Source organism: Cervus elaphus, chromosome 5, assembly GCF_910594005.1.
Source record: "Cervus elaphus chromosome 5, mCerEla1.1, whole genome shotgun sequence".
NCBI lineage: Eukaryota > Metazoa > Chordata > Mammalia > Artiodactyla > Cervidae > Cervus > Cervus elaphus.
Genome location: NC_057819.1, coordinates 133,042,186 through 133,060,757, shown reverse-complemented (window position 1 = coordinate 133,060,757; position 18,572 = coordinate 133,042,186). Strand labels below are relative to the sequence as shown.

At 53.9% G+C, this 18,572-nt stretch overlaps 1 protein-coding gene across 3 annotated transcripts in view; it reads right to left on the bottom strand.

The window, feature by feature from the left end:
- FAM20A (FAM20A golgi associated secretory pathway pseudokinase) overlaps positions 1-17,836 on the bottom strand; it is a 38,726-nt gene extending 20,890 nt beyond the window's left edge. Inside the window, exons 1-2 of one of the 3 annotated variants that reach the window (XM_043905708.1) lie at positions 7,597-7,753; positions 7,023-7,140 (exon numbers count right to left, since the gene is read on the bottom strand). Coding sequence is in view for 1 of the 3 variants with exons in the window: in XM_043905707.1 (XP_043761642.1) it covers positions 17,330-17,688 (359 nt within the window). In the remaining 2 variants the exon portion in view is untranslated. Of the gene's footprint in view, positions 1-7,022; positions 7,141-7,596; positions 7,754-17,329 lie in introns of those variants that run through there. The other 2 variants (XM_043905707.1, XM_043905709.1) reach the window with 2 other exon arrangements.
- Positions 17,837-18,572: the final 736 nt, after the last annotated feature.

Below are 18,572 nucleotides of genomic sequence, written 5' to 3'. Positions count from 1 at the left end.
CGAGAAGTGACCTGTGGGGGAGGATGACCTGCTGAGAAATGAATGTGATTTCTGTTCTGGTGGAATTTCTCCCGAGCCCTGTTCTAAGAAGGTGGCGGACTCTGTTTCCTTGTCTTCTCCTTGTTACTCAGTCCCAAGTGGTGTCCCTTTCTTTGCGACCTCAGCCCGCCGGCTCCTCTGTCCATGGGATTCTCCAGGCGAGGATCCTGGAGTGGGTTGCGGTACCTTCCTCCAGGGGATCTTCCCGACCCAGGGATCGAACCTCAGTCTCTTATGTCTCCTGCATTGGCAGGCGGGTTCTTTACCACTACGGCTGCCTGGGAAGCCCCAGCTTTTAAAGGCTCTGGCCAGGAAGTGACATAGCTCATTTCCGCCCACAGGCTGGGCTGGAAGTTGGCCCACGGCCCTCCCTGCTCCCAGCCGCGAGGAGGCTGGGACCCACTCGGGGGCGCGTGGATTCTGGTGCTTCTGCCCCCAGCCTCGGGTGCTTGTTTAGCATCGGAGGCATCACTTTATTTAACATTCTTATACCTGCATTGGTGAAGAGCTTATTACAAATGAATTTTGGGTTTTCCCCCTGCATTGTCTTACTCTAGCTCCCCGAAGTCCTGGGACCAAACGACATTTCTCCAAACTACAGAGGAGGAGATGAAGGTCCGTGTGGGTGAGCGGACGACTCAGTGAAAAGGGAGAGGCTGACAGTTCTGAGCCGAGACCTCTCTGCTCTTCCACGGAGGCCGCGCAGACCGGGAATCTGTGCAAGGAGTACTAAGACTGTTAGGGCTTCCCAGGTGGCGCGCTGGTAAGGAAGCCGCCTGCCAGTGCCGGAGAGATAAGAGTTCTGGGTTCGATCCCTGGGTCGGGAAGATCCCCTGGAGGAGGAAATGGCAGCCCGCTCCAGTATTCTTACCTGGGAAATGCCGTGGACAGAGGAGCCTGGTGGGCTAGTCCATGGGGTTGCAAAGAGTTGGACAGGACTGAGCGCGCGCGTGCACACACACACACACACACACACACACACACACGTTGAGACTGTTGATGGAAACTTCTTAAACATCAGGATGGTGGTGGAAACAATGAATCGGCTGATCTGTTTTCTGTTGAGAAAGTAATAACTGTACCAAGATTTCAGTGAGATTTTGCTAACTGGGCTGATTTCCTGACACAAACCCCTTCCTTCCTGGTTGAAATATGATCACTTCCTCCCTCGAAGCGGTGTCGCAATAGACCCTGTGTTTCCACTCGGGCTTCACTGGCCCGGCCCGTCCTGACCTCCCGGAGTCACGGCTCAGGCTTGGGGCACAGTGACAGGTCAGGGCTCGAGCCGGAGGGAACGGAGTGCAGGGGACCAGCGCGGGAAGGGGCGCTCAGAGGCCGGCCCAGGCGGGGGAACCACCAGGACCGCGGTCACGAGAACAGAAATCAGAAGGAAGAGGAGCAGCAACCCCGACTGGGCCAAGAGGCCTGAGTAAACGAAAGGAGATCGCTCACCCTCACTTCGCTCTTAGAGAGGGCCCAGTGCTGCCTGAAGCACTTTGCAGGTTTTACTCATGTTTGTTGCTCAGTCACTCTGTCACTTCCGACTCTTTGCGACCCCATGGACTGCACGCAGCACGCCAGGCCTCCCCGTCCTTCACCAGCTCCCAGAGTTTGCTCAGACTCATGTCCATTGAGCCAGTGATGCCATCCAGCCATCTCATCCTCTCGTCCCCTTCTCCTCCTGCCCTCAATCTTTCCCAGCATCAGGGTCTTGTCCAGTGAGTCGGCTCTTCGCATCAGATTGTATACTGATCGATACTTCGCATCGCCAAAGTACTGGAGTTTCAGCTTCAGCATCAGTCCTTTTGTCAAGCACTTTCTGAAGCACTTGGCAACTTTTACTCATGGACGCCTCCCAGGAACTCCTTATAAGGTCAGTGTGACTGTTACTACATCCACCCTAAAGAAATGGGACCCGGATGAAGGCAGCACGGGCGAACTCTCCAAGGTCGCCCTGCTGAGAAGCAGCTGACCTGTGATCCAACTCAAGCCTGGAATCGGAATGTGGGCGAGAGATTCTACCAGTAACGCTTTCACCCTCGGTTATAAAGACAAAGAAATTACAGTATAACCATACGAAGCAGATCTACGGTGTATAAGGATGGATGAGTTCGGCTCTTTACAAAGCTTTTGCTGCTTACTGACAGCCTCCTCTCTGGAAGGACCGCACAGGCTCTCTGCATCCAGAGCAGAGAGCTGGACGCGGAGCTGCCCTTCCTGCCTCTGGGACCCTGATCGCTGCCCACCAGTGCGCTCAGGTGGCATCTCAGCTTTGTCTCCAGGACCCGACCTGAGACGCGAGGCAAAGTTAGCATCACTGTTGACATCCTGGGTTTGCCTCTGCCTTTGACGTCCGGGTTCCGGTGAGACCCAGCTTGTCTGAGCGGCCATCCTCGTGTGAAGATGGGGATACCAGTGCCTCTCATAGAGAGTGGATCTGAGAGTTAAAGAACCCCAACCGTGGGGTGGGGCCAGCCCTGCACCCACGCAGAATGGCTGTCACCCATTGTCAATGCCACCAGCTCAAGGTTGGAGGGAAAGGTCCCCAGTGAGGCAAGAGCAGCCTGTGAACTGGCTTGATAAACGCTTTGTGAGAAAAAGAGAAGAGGAAAGAATAGGAAAAGGAGGACTCGTGCCAAGTCAGTGAGAAACATCAGCTGATGGCTTTCCCCCAGGTGTGTGTGTGCACACGTGTGTGCATGTGCGTGTGTGTGCACGTGTGTGTACGTGTGTGTGTGTGCACGTGTGTCTGTGTATGTGGGGCATATGATTTCTGGAGTTGTTTTAGTCACTCAGTCGTGTCAGACTCTTGCAACCCTATAGACTGTAGGCCACCAGGCTCCTCTGTCCATGGCACTCTCCAGGCAGGAATCCTGGAGAGGGTTGCCATTTCCTTCTCCAGGTGATCTTCCTGACCCAGGGATCGAACCCGCGTCTCCTGCACTGCAGGCGGTTCTTCACTGCTGAGCACCAGGGAAGCCCTGTAATTTCTGGGGTAGGCAGACTAATTGCAGATGCCCCGGGTCTGTCAGCAGCAGAGGCTGAGGCAGGCCAGAGCCAGGCTGGAAGCTCCGGGGTTTTTCCCTGGCATCTGGGGAACGCAGATCCTGCTTCCTGCGTCTCGTGCACCTAAGCAGGCATTAAACATTAATCAATATGGTTGGCTGTTGATGGATATCAAATCACCCACACGGAACGCAGAGGGATAACCAACGAGTGCTGCTTTACCTGCTGCTGACTCAGGGCGGCGGGAGCCAGGCCCTCTGCCCCGTGCGTTACCCTGGAGACCTCACTCTGCCCCCAGCACCCACTGGGGTAGGTCTGCGGCCCACGCTATGGAGCAGGAAACTGAGAAAATGAGCCTCGGGTCTCCCAGTGTTTATGTAGCAGAGTCAGGATTTAACCCAGAGCTGCCCAACCACAAAGCCTCTGGGGTTCTCATGTATTCACTCAGTTTTTGTTTTTCAGTCGCTAAGTCGTGACAGACTCTTTGCGACCCCATGGACTGCAGCACTCCAGGCTTCCCTGTCCCTCACCATCCTCCAGAGTTTGCCCAAGTTCATGCCCACTGAGTCGGTGATGCCATCCAACCATCTCATCCTCTGTGGCCCCCTTCTCCTCCTGCCCTCAAGTTTTCCCAGCATCAGGGTCTTTTCCAATGAGTCAGCTCTTCCCATCAGGAGGCCAAAATACTGGAGTTTCAGATTCAGCATCAGTCCTTTCAATGAATATTCAGGGTTGATCTCCTTTAGGACAGACTGGTTGGGTCTCTTTGCATCCCAAGGGACTCTCAAGAGTCTTCTCCAGCACCACAGTTTGAAAGCATCAATTCTTCTTTGTTCCGCCTTCTTCACTCATTTGCAAACACTTATTAGGCACCTGCTGTACACAGGCAGCGTTTTAGACAGTGGGGTCACACGGCCAAGAAGCAAGCAAACATCCAGGCTTCTGCCTGTTTCCCGCGGCAGCCCTAACAAACAACTCAGACTTGGGGGCTTTACGGAAATGTATTCTCGGAGGTCTGTAGCCAAGAGTTTGACATTGCGGTGTTGGCAGGGCTGCGTTCCTTCTGGGAGAACCCACTCTTTGCTTCTTCCAGCTCCGGTGGCTGCTGACGTCCCTTGGCTTATGGCCACGTCCCTCCAGACTCTGCCTTCTTGGTTACAACATCTCCTCCGTTCCTGTCTGTGTCTAAGCTCGCTCTGCTTTTCTCTTGCAAGGACACATGCTGTGGGATTCAGGGCCCACCTACTCTAGCCATGTCTCCTCCTGTCAAGACGCTTAAGCACATCTGCAAAGATTTTTTCCAAAGAAGATAACGGTGTTCTGGGGATCGGGATGTGGCTACATCCACTCAGTTCAATATGTCCTTGAAAAGCTGACAATCCCGTGAGGGTGTACCCGAAGCATGCCAGTAAACGAGAAGGCAGTAAGTCGTGACAAAAGCCCCGATGAAAGTCAAGCAGGAGTTGCTGAAGGAGGCCGGGCCTCTCTTTGGGTTGGAGGGACAGGACAGATTCTCCGAGTGGGCAGCTTTGCAGGCTGTCCGGAAGGACAGGAGTGAGCTGACCATCTCCAGTGGTACCCAGGGTTCCAGCCTTGTTCACCTGCTTGTTTATTTACACCTTAAAGAGTAAATAACAGCATGGGGTGTGTTAGGCACAGCACCCACCCCTGCCCAGAGAGTGAGGACGAAGCATTGTCACAGATGCAGATAAAGTGATTTTAAACATCACAAATCACAAGTGGCCTAAACAGAGCGCTAGCTCGGTTCCCGCGAAAAAGAAGGTCTGCAGATCAATTGCTATAAACCCAAGCCCATTGTTTGTGGCCGACCTCCCCTGATCTTTCGACGGATTTACAGCTCATGGCAGAACAGAACGCCACCTCATCCAGTTACGTGGGGTGCACATTTTGCAAAGAGTTTAACCTGGAGGGGCCCCTGGTAAGTTACACTGCTCAAATTCAGCATCCGATGGTCGCTTTATTGATGGCTTTTTAATACCTAAGGTGAGTACTGGCTTATCATCTATTCTGTATTTTTCCAGCCAAACACTGTGCAGTCCCATTCTGCATCACACAGGTTTTACGTGTGGACCTTCCGTTGGCTTGCCCGTCACCGCAGATCCGGAGAACCAGCCGAGGAGGCTCCGGGAGGCCCTGGTCCTCAGGCCCCTGCCTGGACTCCGTGTCTGGCCCCTGTCTGGGCTCCGTGGCTTGAGGCCATGGCTTGAGTTCCCTTGTCAGTCCCGTTTGACTCCGAGACCTTCATAAAGAGCCTTTGTTCCCACATCCACGTTCAGTTAATTAGCAGATCTATTTCCCTGTCCCGAATGAGAACCCTGATGACCACACTCCAGACACCGCCAGGGGTCTCATCCTCAATGCGCTGCTGCTCAAAGCCCATCAGAAGCTCTGGCAGAGGGAGCAAGATCCGCTGTGTAACCCGTAAAGCGCTCTTCTGTGTGAACAGAAAAACAGTCCTTTTTAAAAATGAAAGTAAAATGGCAACGGCACGGCCTTGCTAGGCATCGATGAGACGTGACCTCAGCAGTCTGCATGGGGCTCCCCCTAAACACATGTCCGTGACCTAACCTCCAGGTAGGGCTAGTGGTAAAGAGTCTGCCTGCCAATGCAGGACCCACAGGAGACACAGGTTTGATTCTTGGGTCAGGAAGATCTCCTGGAGGAGGAAATGGCAACCCCCTCCAGTATTCTTGCCTGGAGAAGCCCAAGGACAGAGGAGCTTTCGGGCTACAGTCTATGGGGTCACAAAGAGTCAGACACAACTGAACACTCATACCTATCCTCTCCCTAACCTCTGAAACCAGTGACAGTGACCTTATTTGGAAAATAAGGGCTGGGAGCAGTGTGGACTCTCCCCAGCCAATTCTTTTGGATCTGCTATGACAGAGGTTGTCAGGAGCTGCAGGGATCCGCTGGGGCTGGACTCTGGCAAGAGGTAAGTAAAGTTCTTGAGATGAGACTGTCTTGGATTATCCAGGTGAGTCCTGTGTCCATGACCTGGGTCCTTGTAGGAGAGAGATACAGATAGAATGGAGAGTCATTTGGACTGCAAGGAGGTCAAACCAGTCAACCCCAAAGGAAATCGACCCGGAATATTCATCAGAAGGACTGATTCTGAAGCTGAAGCTCCAATACTTTGGCCACCTGATGTGAAGAGATGACTCACTGGAAAAGACTTTGATGCTGGGAAAGATTGAGAGCAGGAGGAAAAAGGGATGACAGAGGGTGAGATGGTTGGATGGCATCACCGACTCGGTGGACATGAGTTTGACCAAACTCTGGGAGATGGTGAAGGACAGGGAAGCCTGGCGTGCTGCAGTCCACGGGGTCACTGGGGGGATATGCCTGGGTGACTAAACCACAGCAGCCCGAGTTCACAACCTGTGTCCTTAGGAGAGCGACACAGAAGCAGAGACAGACACAGAGGTGGAAGAGGAGGCGAGGTGACAGGGATGCCGGCAGCCACTGAAGCTGGAAGAAGCGCAGAATGGACTCTCCCACAGACCCTCCGGGGAGCCTGCTATCCTGCCCACACCTTGGTTTCAGAACACAGACTCCAGAATTGTGAAAGAATAAGTTTACATTGTTCCAGGCAACCAACAGTGACTTAAACAGGGGCAATTTGCCACGGTAGCCCTGGGAGACGAACACAGTGACTGAATTCCTTTTTTAGACCTTTCTCAGCAAATGCCAAGAGATCCGATGGCTCAATGGGCGTAACACAACTGGGTGTGCGTTTCCTCATATTGTCAAAATTACCTTGAGGCACAGATTTCCAAAATGCAAACTGAAGCAATCATTCTCAGAACCCAAGAAGCACCTCCAGAAACCCTGGAAGTTCATGAAACACACTTGGAAAGTGCTTGTCCAGTGTTTTTATTTAGAAGAAACCCTGGTTGAAGGTGTGCAGAGCTTGGAAAATAGGGCTGCTGGAGCTTCAAGAACCACAGACTCACCCTCTTCATGTCAAAAAGACGTAAGTGCTTCCCTAGGGATTGACAGAAGGCGTCATGGGTCCCAGTGGAGTTTTGGGAGAAAGAGACATGAGTTCACATCTGCTCCTTCTTTGAGCTCCTATAAAGAGAGCACGGTTGATTTAAGGGAAAGCCCAAATTAATAAAGATTCCTATCCTCTTGCAAGAATTCTAATGGTTGGTGTAAAAGATCTGCACAATAGGAACTTGTTAACAAATGAATTTGCTTTAAAAATGTCTTATGAGGCTTCCCTAACGGCTCAGTGGTAAAGAATCTGCCTGCGAACGCTGGAGACCTGGGCTCTCTCCCTGATCCGGGAAGATCCCACATGCTGCGGAACAACTAAGCCTGTGCCGGGAGCCGCAACTAGGGAAGCCCTCGCACCACCGCGCCCGTGCTCCGCGGCAACAAGAGAGGCCCCCGCAACAAAAGCCACCGCGAGGAGAAGCCCGCACGCTGCAACTAGGGAGGAGCTCCCGTTCGCCACAGCTAGAGAGAAGCCAGCAGCAACAGACACGCACGGCCAAAAATAAACAAAAATTTAAAAGGTCTTACTGAAACCCCAGAACAGTGGCTATCAGAGTCAGAAACTGCAGCAGGCACAAGTTGAGAAAATTTCTAGCATCACGCTGGTCACAGAAGTTCTTCCAGGTCACTTGAGGTCTGGGCAGCCAGCCTGGTTTGGGGGAACTGTTCTTCCCACACTGAGCCACGTGGCTCGAATGGAGCGTCAATAGTTTCCAATGGCTCCGCCTCCCCAGAGCCAGTGATTGGTTGAAGTGCCTGCATCCTCCTCAGAACTGGACCAATCAGAACTCTCTAGAGCCTGGCTGTATACCCGGTCTGGCCAACCAGCGACTTTGCCCAGGATCTTTCTTTGTGGAAATCTGAGAAGCCCTTTTCTCTCTCTGGTCGCAGGGCTCTTGGGGCTCGGAAACTGCAGAGGGCATTACGGCACGCAGAAGGACTAGGCGACAGAGAGTAGAGAGGGCTGAGGTCCCTGAGCTTTGGTTACTTGATTCTCCACGTTTTAACTGGGTTTCTGTCGCTTAACATCAAAGTATCCTAAAGAGAGTAGGCAGCACTTTGCAAATATCATGTACTATTTTCTAAGAAAATACACGTAGCCACAGAATGCAAAGTATGTGTAAAATGTAAGGGAAACGTAGACCTCATCAGTTGAGCTGGGTAGGATCCAATGATCCCGGTTTAAAAAACAACGCTGCAATGAAATGGTGGTGAATCGGGGCTTGACTTGATGATGGAATTGTAGCTGGTCAGTCTGACTTCCTCCAGAATCTCTCTGAGTGCCCCGAGGAGCACAGGAGGCAGAAATAAGCCGCTGCTGGTGGAGCAGGACTCCTAACTCAGCGTTAAAACAAAAAACAAAACACAGGCCGGGCCGTGAGTGCAGATAAATACACTTTCCGCACAAAGTCACTCTCAGCCACTGAGGAAGATGAACCAGAGCTAGAGGAATTCCAGTCATCCTGCTGTAGAGTGCAGGGCACTCTGCTCAAGTTCTGGGCCGCCTGGACGCAAGGGGCGTTTGGGGAGAGTGGGTACATGTGTATGTGCGGCTGAGTCCCTTTGCTCCACCTGAAACCATCACAACATTGTCAATCGGCTACACTCCAGTATAAAATAAAGACTCCACTTACGTGGATGAAACTCGGATGACACTCGGTCCCCCCACACAGACTCTGCTGTGGTGAGCATCACGAAAAATGAGCTTGCCCACGACCCATGCGCGTGACCCAGGTAGAGACAACTGAAGGCCAGGGTGCCACCTGAGAGCTAGACTCGGCTTCCTGGGGCGGAACAGCTTTGCTTTTTCTTCTTCCAGCAGAACGCTTTTCTCACCCACCCGCCTCTCCCAAGTTTTCTAAAGCCCCGTCTCCTCCCAGGCCGTCTCATTTCCGTCGCCCAGCTCTTCGTTCACCTGCCCCCGTGCCAGCAGCTCCTTCGGTTTCTCTCTGCTCTCCACATTTCGCTGAATTTTCTTACAGGCTCTTGGCTTCTTAGCAATCACAGTCCTCCACCATTTTCTATCCCCTGTGGCTGTCCAAATCTATCGGGTTTGTTACGAGAGAATCCAATAAAATAGGTCCTTCTCTGGGTCTTAGCTTCGCCTCTTGCTCAAGACGAAAGACGCTGGCGGGATCCAGGTCTTGATTTCCAAGGTCAGCCTCCAGGGACCCGCACTCCCAGACCCCGGCATCGCCAAGGCGCTCAGACTCAGGGTTGTGTTGATTTCGCATTTCCACCGTAGGGCATCCTGCCAAGTGACAGGCCATAAAAAGAACTAGGCCTTTTTTCCATACTGCGGTCTTCATTAGGCCTGTGTGTGTGCCTGCCTATAATAACAAGTACTCAGATGCTCTCACTCCTAGAACTTCTGCTCCGTCCAGGCTGCAGCTGTTTGGAATGGCATCCCCCCTCGGCTCTGAGCCACGCGAAAGCCGACTTCAGTAGAACCCTCTGGTCCTCAGCAGTGTCTGCTTTAACAGATGATCACTGGGAAGACACAGGTCAGCGCCTACGGAGGGGCGAGCAGGGAGTGCTTTTGGCTAAGTCAGGGTCTCTCTGTGGCTCCCGCTTTTTTAAATGCATGACTTCTTGGCTGCTCTTTCCTCAGAAAATGCAGGAAGCTGAGGAAATTCTCTCTTCTTGGCAAACGGCACCTTCTCAACTTTCTTCCAGGGCTTTTTTAAAAAAAAAAGTTGGAAGTTGATTTTATTTACGCTACTGCGATAGAGAGAGCACCCCAGGTCTAAATGCCAGGATGTCTCAGTAGGAGGGTTTCGCCTGAGAGTTTCAAAGGAGGAGGAGGAGGCAGGTTATAGGTGGGATGACTTGTTTTTGTTCAAGATTGTTTTCGTTCAAGGCTTTCATCCCCCACAGGGGCTAAGAGGATGTTGAGTAACAGCCCCCAAGTCCTGAGGTCTTCTGTTCCCAATTATTTGTTCCACAGATATTCACTCTGGCTCTCCTGTAGGGGAAACCACGGAACAGATGTATTCGTGCGACCACGTGCAGGCTGGGGGCTTCTCATGCCAGGAGCGAGTGGCCATTCACGCTCACGTGACAGCTGCCGTGAAGCTGCAGAGTCATGAACATTCCCGTGATGCTGTAGGGGAGGATGTGTCCCGTCGGGGAGGGACCAGCGTGGGGGGAGGTGGTCGGAAAAGCCTTTCCCAGGGAGGAGAGGAGGACCTGGAGGCTTCCCAGGATGCAGAGGGCTAGAGCTGACGGTGAGACCGTGTGGATCCTGGCCCATCGGAAGTTTGCCAGCCGCCTGACATAAGAAGGCGACCGGCAACCACCTTGCGTTCCCCAGTTTCCTCCAGAAAACAAAGTCAGCAGCAGCGCCACCTTTGTTTTCTCTGCCAAGGAGCAAATTACCACCACCCTGGTGGCCTTAAGCAACACCCACTGATCCGCTCTCCGAGCTGCGGGTCCGGGTTCCAGCTCAGCGTGACTGAGTTCCCAGCGCAGGCTTCACGAGGCTCAGGTCAAGTCGTCCGCCAGGCTGAGGGCTCATCCGGAGATCCGGCAGAAGCTCTGCTGCCATGTTTGTTCCTGTTGTTGGAAGAATTCATCTCCTTGTGGTTGTGCAACCGAGGGCCTTGTTTCCTGGCTGGCTGTCAGCTGGGGCCCAGCTTAGGTCCTGAAGGTTACTGTCTCTCTTGCCACAGCCCCCCCGCCCCATCTGCAAGTCAGCAGAGGCACTTCCAGCCCTTATTCGACTTCCTCTTCTTTGATTAGCTAGAGAAAACTCTCTGCCTTCAAAGGGCTCACGTGATCAGGTCCAACATAGCCAGGTCAACATTGTCAGCATTCACTGGATTATAGAGAAAGCAAGGGAGTTCCAGAAAAACATCTACTGCTGCTTCACTGACTACGCTAAAGCCTTTGTGTGGATCCCAACAAACTGTGGGAAATTCTTCAAGAGATGGGAATACCAGACCACCTGACCTGCCTCCTAAGAAATCTGTATGCGGGTCAAGAAGTAAGAGTTAGAACCAGACATGGAACAACAGACTGGTTCCAAATTGGGAAAAGAGTACGTCAAGGCTGTATATTGTCACCCTGCTTATTTAACTAATATGCAGAGTACACCATGCGAAATGCCAGGCTGGATGAAGCAGAAGCTGGAATCAAGATTGCTGGGAGAAATATCAATAACCTCAGATATGCAGATGATACCACCCTTATGGCAGAAAGCAAAGAGGAACTAAAGAGCCTCTTGATGAGGGTGAAAGAAGAGAGTGAAAAAGCTGACTTAAAACTCAAGATTCAAAACACTAAGGTCATGGCATCCAGTCCCATCACTTCATGGCAAATAGACGGGGGAAAAGTGGAAACAGTGACAGGTTTTATTTTCTTGGGATCCAAAATCACTGTGGACGGTGACTGCAGCCACGAAATTAAAAGACGCTTGCTCCTTGGAAGGCAAGTTGTGACAAACCTAGACAGTGTATTAAAAAGCAAAGATATCCTTTGCCCACAAAAGTCTGTATAGTCATGCATGGATGTGAGAGTTGGACCATAAAGAAGGCTGAGAGCTGAAGAACTGATGCTTCTGAACTGCGGTGCTGAAGAAGACCCTTGAGAGCCCCTTGGACTGCAAGGAGATCCAACCAGTCCATCCTAAAGGAAATCAGTCCTGAATATTCACTGGAAGGACTGATGCTGAAGCCGAAACTCCAATACTTTGGCCACCTGATGCGAACAGCTGTCTCATGAAAAAGACCCCAAGCTGGGAAAGATTAAAGGCAGGAGGAGAAGGGGACGACAGAGGATGAGATGGTTGGATGGCATCACTGACTCAGTGGACCTGAATTTGAGCAAACTCTGGAAATGGTGAAGGTCAGGGGAGCCTGGCATGCAGCCATCCATGGGGTCTTGAAGAGACGGATATGATGTAGCAACTGAACAATAACAACAACAAATACCTGGGTAATCTCCCTATCCCAAGGTGACCCTCTCTGGGAGAGAGGTTTAGTTACACCTGTAAACTCCCTTTCCTGCAGGGCCTGGTTGCACTGGATTGAATGAGGAGGCATGTGGACAGCAGGGCCCGGCCTCTAGGGACACGTCTCGGAATCATGCACCTTCTTTCTGAGAAACTGTGAGGCCTGAGTTAGCAGGTGTATGTCAAGTACCACGCCTGTCTTGGGCGGGATTTGCATGCAGAGAACCGGCCAGCCCATCTCGCAGATGGTTGAGGACTTGCCTGGGGTAAAGGAGGTCGGGTGGCAGGTGTTGGGACCAATGGAGCAGTTCATGAGCACCTCCCGGTTCCCGGCCAACGGGCTTCATTCTGATGTCACCGGAGGCAGGAGGTGCGAGTCTTCCTTGCGTGGTACCCTCCCCAGTTTGGGTCCTTGCTGCGCTGACTGCAGTGAGGACTGGGCTTTGGGATGAGGGAACAGGAAGCTGGCCTAGCCCTCTCTGAAACCATCTGCTTGGAGCTCTTGGCTCTGACAAGAACGGGGAGGTTTCCTCTGGCTGCAAGTCCAGGGACTCAGAAACCACTGAAGTCATAGCTTTTCCCCAACCAGCCCAGCAAGGCTTTAATTGGGAGATTAGAGAAACGGACGTCCGGACTCCCACCCCCTCTGCTAACCACACGCGGGTTGGGGCCGAGGGTCCTTTTCAGGCCCGTTCTCAGCCTGGCATCACTGGCGGAAGAACCAGCAGGGGGCCCTGGCCTCGCTGACTCTGGGCGAAAGGCAGACCGCAGCGTCTCTGAGCTGGGCCCTGGGCTTCTAGCCAAAGCTCTGTAGGGGAGCCGCCCGTTCCCAATAATCCTGCTCTCCAAGTGATCTGGGTGAGTGTGAGATCAGTAGGAAGAAGCAAAAAGGAAGAGGTGAGGAGAGACTTTACTTTTCCTTCCCCAGATGCCACGGTGGGAAGCAGCTTTCCCTCTGCCGATTCTGAGACCAGAGCGTTCTTGTGCCTGGCTGAATTCTTTCTCATCTCGTCCGTCTCTCTACCTGCTCTCCTACCACTGCTTTGGCTTCTGGAGTTTCTCAAAGCTTCTCCCAGAAACACTGGAGCCAGGTTACTCCCCTTGAACCCCTGTCATTTTCGTAGAGCTGCAGCGTCTCTTTGCTGTGATTTTCAAAGAGAGTCTTGGGCCAGACTTTCTTCAGTGAGAGCAAGTACTCGGGAGGAGGGAGACGGGGCATCTGATGAGGGGAGAGCACAGATACACATACACGGCTTGAGAAACGCTGAATCGGGAATTACAGGAAAACAGAACCTTCTTGATCCTGGAGGAGGAGGTCCAGAGAGAAAAGCAGAGAGAAGAGAATTTGGGTCTGTGTCGTAGCTGCTGGAGTTTTTACACCAGGGAGGCATGACCCCATTTGACCTTGACTGAAAGAACCAGAGGGTTTAAGAGGAACCGACCAAAGATATGTGGGCGCAGGGCCAAGCCGAGCTGACCGGCTGTGACAAGTCAAAGGACAGCTGTGGTCTGGCTCGGGCAGCTTCTGGGAGGGGATGAAACCCGGAGCTTAGCCTCTAAGTTGTGAGGGTAGTGGCACCGTGACCCTGGGCTCCAGGTATGCGCTGCCCTCCATCACCGCTTTGACAGGAAAAGGCTTCAGCTAGCTTGTTGGTTTAAGGCCTGAAATAGCGACGACCCCATTTCCCTGGCTCCCCGTGCCCCCGCCCCGGCTCCTGGTGCCCCCTGCGTCCTCACACCCGTCGAGGGCTGGTGCTGGACCACTTGTGGGGATCAGCGGCCGACGATGCGACAGGAACATTTTCCCCGATTACTTTATTAACTTGGATTGTGCCTCACTGTGGTGTTGGAGAAGACTCTTGGGAGTCCCTTGGACTGCAAGGAGATCCAACCAGTCCATCCTAAAGGAGATCAGTCCTGGGTATTCGTTGGAAGGACTGATGCTGAAGCTGAAACTCCAATACTTTGGGCATCTCATGAGAAGAGTTGACTCATTTGAAATGACCCTGATGCTGGGAAAGATTGAGGTCAGGAGAAGGGGACGACAGAGGATGAGATGGTTGGATGGCATCACCGACTCAATGGACATGGGTTTGGGTGGACTCCGGGAGTTGGTGATGGACAGGGAGGCCTGGCGTGCTGTGGTTCATGGGGTTGCAAAGAGTTGGACACGGCTGAGCGACTGAACTGAACTGAACTGTGCGTCACTTAGCTACATTTTGAGGGGGAAAAAGAGGAAGGGAAGGAAGGACGGCAGTTAAGGAGGCCTGCAGGAGGCTTCGGGTCAGCACGGGGATCGCCCACTTGACCCACGAGGTGCCTTTCGCATCGTTTCAACTTAACTAGATACTGACATCCCATGAACGAATATTGATCGAGGACCTGAAATATGCAAAACAGTGTGTAAGCTCCATCTTCCACTGAAATAAAAAAGGGATGTGCTGGGAGGCGGTGGGTAACTCTGGTCACAAGCCCAAGTTATAGGAATGTACGTCTGACTTCATGCATTACTTGCTAGGGTGGTGGTTAGGAAGGATCAGTCAGGCAGACCAGCGGGCTCATCGGAGCACGTGGGAGGGAGGCTGATTTGGCTGCTGCACTTCTCCAGGTGAGGCAGGTGGTTTGCTGCTGAAGTTATTTTGGAAAGCAGTTCACGTTAAGTAATTATTGGCATGATGGCACCCACATATGTGTGCAAAGCCCTGGGTTTTTAATCCTGGCTGGATAGCGGCTGCAGACAAGGGTGGGGGCGCAGGCTTGTACGTGCAAGAGAGAAGCAATCGGCGTGGTCTCTCCCTGCTTCTCTCCTCTGCTGTTCGTTCTCGCCGGCGGCACTGGAGCCCGCAGCTCTCGCTGGCCCTGGGCATTGCAGCAGATGCTTTCACGAATGCTCACGTCGATGGGGCCCCGACTCACTTAAGGTGACGGGTGACTGCCTCTCAGAACAGAACCCTGAGTGCGGTGCAGATGCACCCTGGCTGGGGAGTCTTCCACATTCCATTTATGATTACTATTTTTTTTTTGTTAAAAATTCTTCTACACCATGTTTTATTTAATTAATTTATTTATTTTTTTGGCCATGCTGTGTGGCATGTGGGATCTTAGCTCCCTGATCGAGGATTGAACCTGGGCCCCCTGCATTGGAAGCTCAGAGTCTTAACCACTGGACCACCAGGGAAGTCCCCCACATTGCATTTCTAGCCTGATGAAGTGCTAATTATTCAGTCGTGTCTGACTCTTTGCGACCCCATGGACTGTAGCCTGCCAGGCTCCTCTGTCCATGGGATTCTCCAGACCAGTATACTGGAGTGGGTTGCTGTTCCCTTCTCCAGGGGATCTTCCTGACGCAGGGATCGAAAGAGGGTCTCTGCATTGCAGGTGGATTCATTACCAGCTGAGCCACCAGGGAAGCCCTGATCACACCACCGAAGCCGGAATCTGCTTATGAACATCCCTGCCTGGACGCTTGCCATGCACCCTGGGTGAAGCTTCTCTGCCTTTAGGGTCCAGTTTCAGCACTTGCAGGAATAGCTCCCCCTCCTGTTACAGCCCACAAACCTCTTCTGAGATCTCATGGATTAACAGGAAGTAATGCGCTTCCCTGGTAGCTCAGCTGGTAAAGAATCTGCCTGCAATGCAGGAGATCCCAGTTCGATTCCTGGGTTGGGAAGATCCCTTGGAGAAAGGATAGGCTACCCCCTGCAGTATTCTGGCCTGGAGAATTCCATGGACTCTACAGTCACAAAGAGTCGGACACGACTGAGCGACTTTCACTTCACTAATGAGTCAATATCACAACTGTCACATTCAACCGACCACACAAACCCATCCTGTTACCTGCGTGTACAGTAAGGGCCCAGCCCCCACCCACCCATGGTTAAACGGCCAAGATCATTCCTCAGCAGTAAACGAGGCTTTCTGACACGTAATGACACAGAAGGCAAGCTCAAAATCATCTGTAGGACAGATTGGTGAGAAAGTCTTGCTTTTCTGCCAAAATACCCCTCCGACTCTCCTTAAGGACCAGAGTAACATACAGAATTTAAGGCCACAGCCGTGTGAATAAGTGGATACTGATCAACAGTGACACAGCGATGTCTCCCGCGTATCCCCTCAAATCCTCAACTGACGTGTCGATCATTTTCCTCCTTCACCGATCCTCACAGGTTGATGAAATAAAGGTAATATCGAAATAAAGGTTGATGAAATAAAGGTAATATTGAAAATGACAGTGTCTGAGAAGCAATCTCAAACTGCCTTTTTATTGCATTCAATTAGCAAGAGACTTGGGAACCACTTTCTAATATAAAATTATCAGCCATAGAGTTGCAATTGAAACGCACCGTAGCGACTTCAGCCGATAACTCTCATTTTTTTCTCTTTTTACTTTCCAAAGGCCCCCTGCACCCCAGGCCACTCTCAGTGCTATAGAACAATGAGCAAACAGTTTTAACTTGGACAAGCACTGACTTTCCAGAGACTTATGTTTGCCCATCCTCTGGGGGGACCATAAAACCAGCGAGGAGGGCTCGTTTGGAAATCTCTTGTATTGAGAAAAGTGATGAATGTGTCCAAAAGTGAGCTGAGTTATCCTCAGACGAGTCGGTATTCAACCAGAGTCCTAACTCCTCTGAGGCCTCTGTCATCAGCTGGGGGTCTCAGAACTGGCCATCCCAGCTTCTCCAACACCCTCCTTCCCCACCCCTTCACACACACACAAAAATCCTTCTTGATATTATCCTACATATGTTTGGCATTTCCCCCTCTATATTTAGCCTTGAATGTAAAAAATTCCCAGGTATTCTATGAAAGCATGGAGCCTCAGCTCTAAGTTAGCCAACCCTTCACAAAAATAAAACTGCTTGCAGGTTATAACACTCAGGAGAAAGGGGCAAGCCACGCTTTAAACTGAACAGAGTGGCGACCACTTGGGGAAACTGACTTTCTGGCCTACTGACCTCTCCTGATCTCTGACCCTGGGCGGGGGAATAAACAAGAGGGGAGAGCGGGGTTTCGGGGAGAAGCCCTGGTTTCTGGAAGGGGCCCAGGTCTAGAGCTAAGTGCTGGGTGCGGAGAAGCGCTCGAGTTGCTCTGTTTGGAAACCTCATTCTGGAAAACCGAGATCCCACAGCGGCTTTCCACATCAGGAGCGGAAGAAAGAGCGAGGAGATGGCTCAGGGGAAGGGGCCCGGGGTGAACCCCGGGGACTCAGGGGGCGGGTCTGGGAGCATCTCCGGGCACACTACTGCCTGCAAACTTCTCCTCGCCCCGAGGCGGGCGCGGCGCGGCCGGGCGCCGGGCGGGGCTCACCTGTTCCAGCGGGCCACCTTCCTCCGGTAGTAGCGCAGCGCCTCCGGGCCGGCCAAGAGCGAGTCTTCGGGCCCCAGGAGCGGCGGCTCCTCCGGCTGGTTGTACAGCGGGTGCGCGAAGAGGGCCTGCAGCTTGGAGCCGGGGTCGCCGCCGCCGCCCGGCTCGACCCGCCGCGGGGCCGAGGGGGCCGGGGCGGGCGCCGGGGAGGCGGCGCGGCGGGCGCACGGGCAGCCGAGCGGGCGCTCCCGGGGCTGCAGGCGGCGCCGCACGCGGGGCCCGAGGTGGAAGTAGAGATCGGCGGCCAGCAGCGCGCCCAGCAGCAGCAGGGTCAGCAGGCGGTCCCGGCGCAGCCCGGGCATGGCCCCGCCGGGTGCGCGCGGAGGCGCCCGAGTCCCGGGGTCGGACGCGCCGCGCGTGCGGAGCCCCCTCCGAGGGGGTCGCCCTTGAACTCGCGGCCGGGGCGCAGAGCGCGCGGCCGGGGGCGGCGGTCCCTTTCCGCGCCCTGTGGCCCCCGGGGGCCGGTGTCCCTGGGTCCCTGCTTCTCACACCCCCTGCGCCCCGGGAGCCGCGGCAGGTGGAGGATCGGGGCTCCGGGGCGCGGGGACCGGCGGTGCTCGCCTCCTGGCGGCGGCGGCGGCGGAGGGCGGCCGCGGAGCGCGGGGCGTCTCTCCGGAGGATGCGGTCGCTCCGGCTCCTCCGGAGGGCGGCGGGGACGCCCGTGCCCCCGGCTCCTCGGGCCGAGCTGGTGTGCGCGCCCGGCCCCCGGGGGAGGGGTGACGCCGCCGCCCCCGCCCACTGCCGCTGGCACCTGCCCCCGGCGCCGCCCGCCCGCCGACTCCGGGCCCTCTTCCGGCCCTGCCCGGCCACCTGGTCGCCCGGCCGCCGCGCGCCGGCCTCTCGCCCGGGACGCGCGCGGGTCCCGCTCGGGACTCAGCCAGGCGCTCGAGGGGGCTCCGAAGCTGCGCGCGAGACCTTGGATTTTCGTATTTATTTCCTAGAAAGAAGACAGCTCCCTGAAAGCCTTTCCCCTTAAGATCTGCCAGGTGTGTGCGTGTGTGTGTGTGTGCGCGCATGTGTGCGCGTGTGTGGCCCTTTCGCTCTCTGCGTCTTCCCGCAGAGCCCCGTCCAGATCCGGAAGGACCGCGTGTCCGGCGCTTGGCGCGTAGTAGGCGCTCAGGGGACAGCCGCGCTCAGCTAGGGAAAAAGTTTGACCTTTGAAAAGAAGGCGCCGGTTCTACCTAGA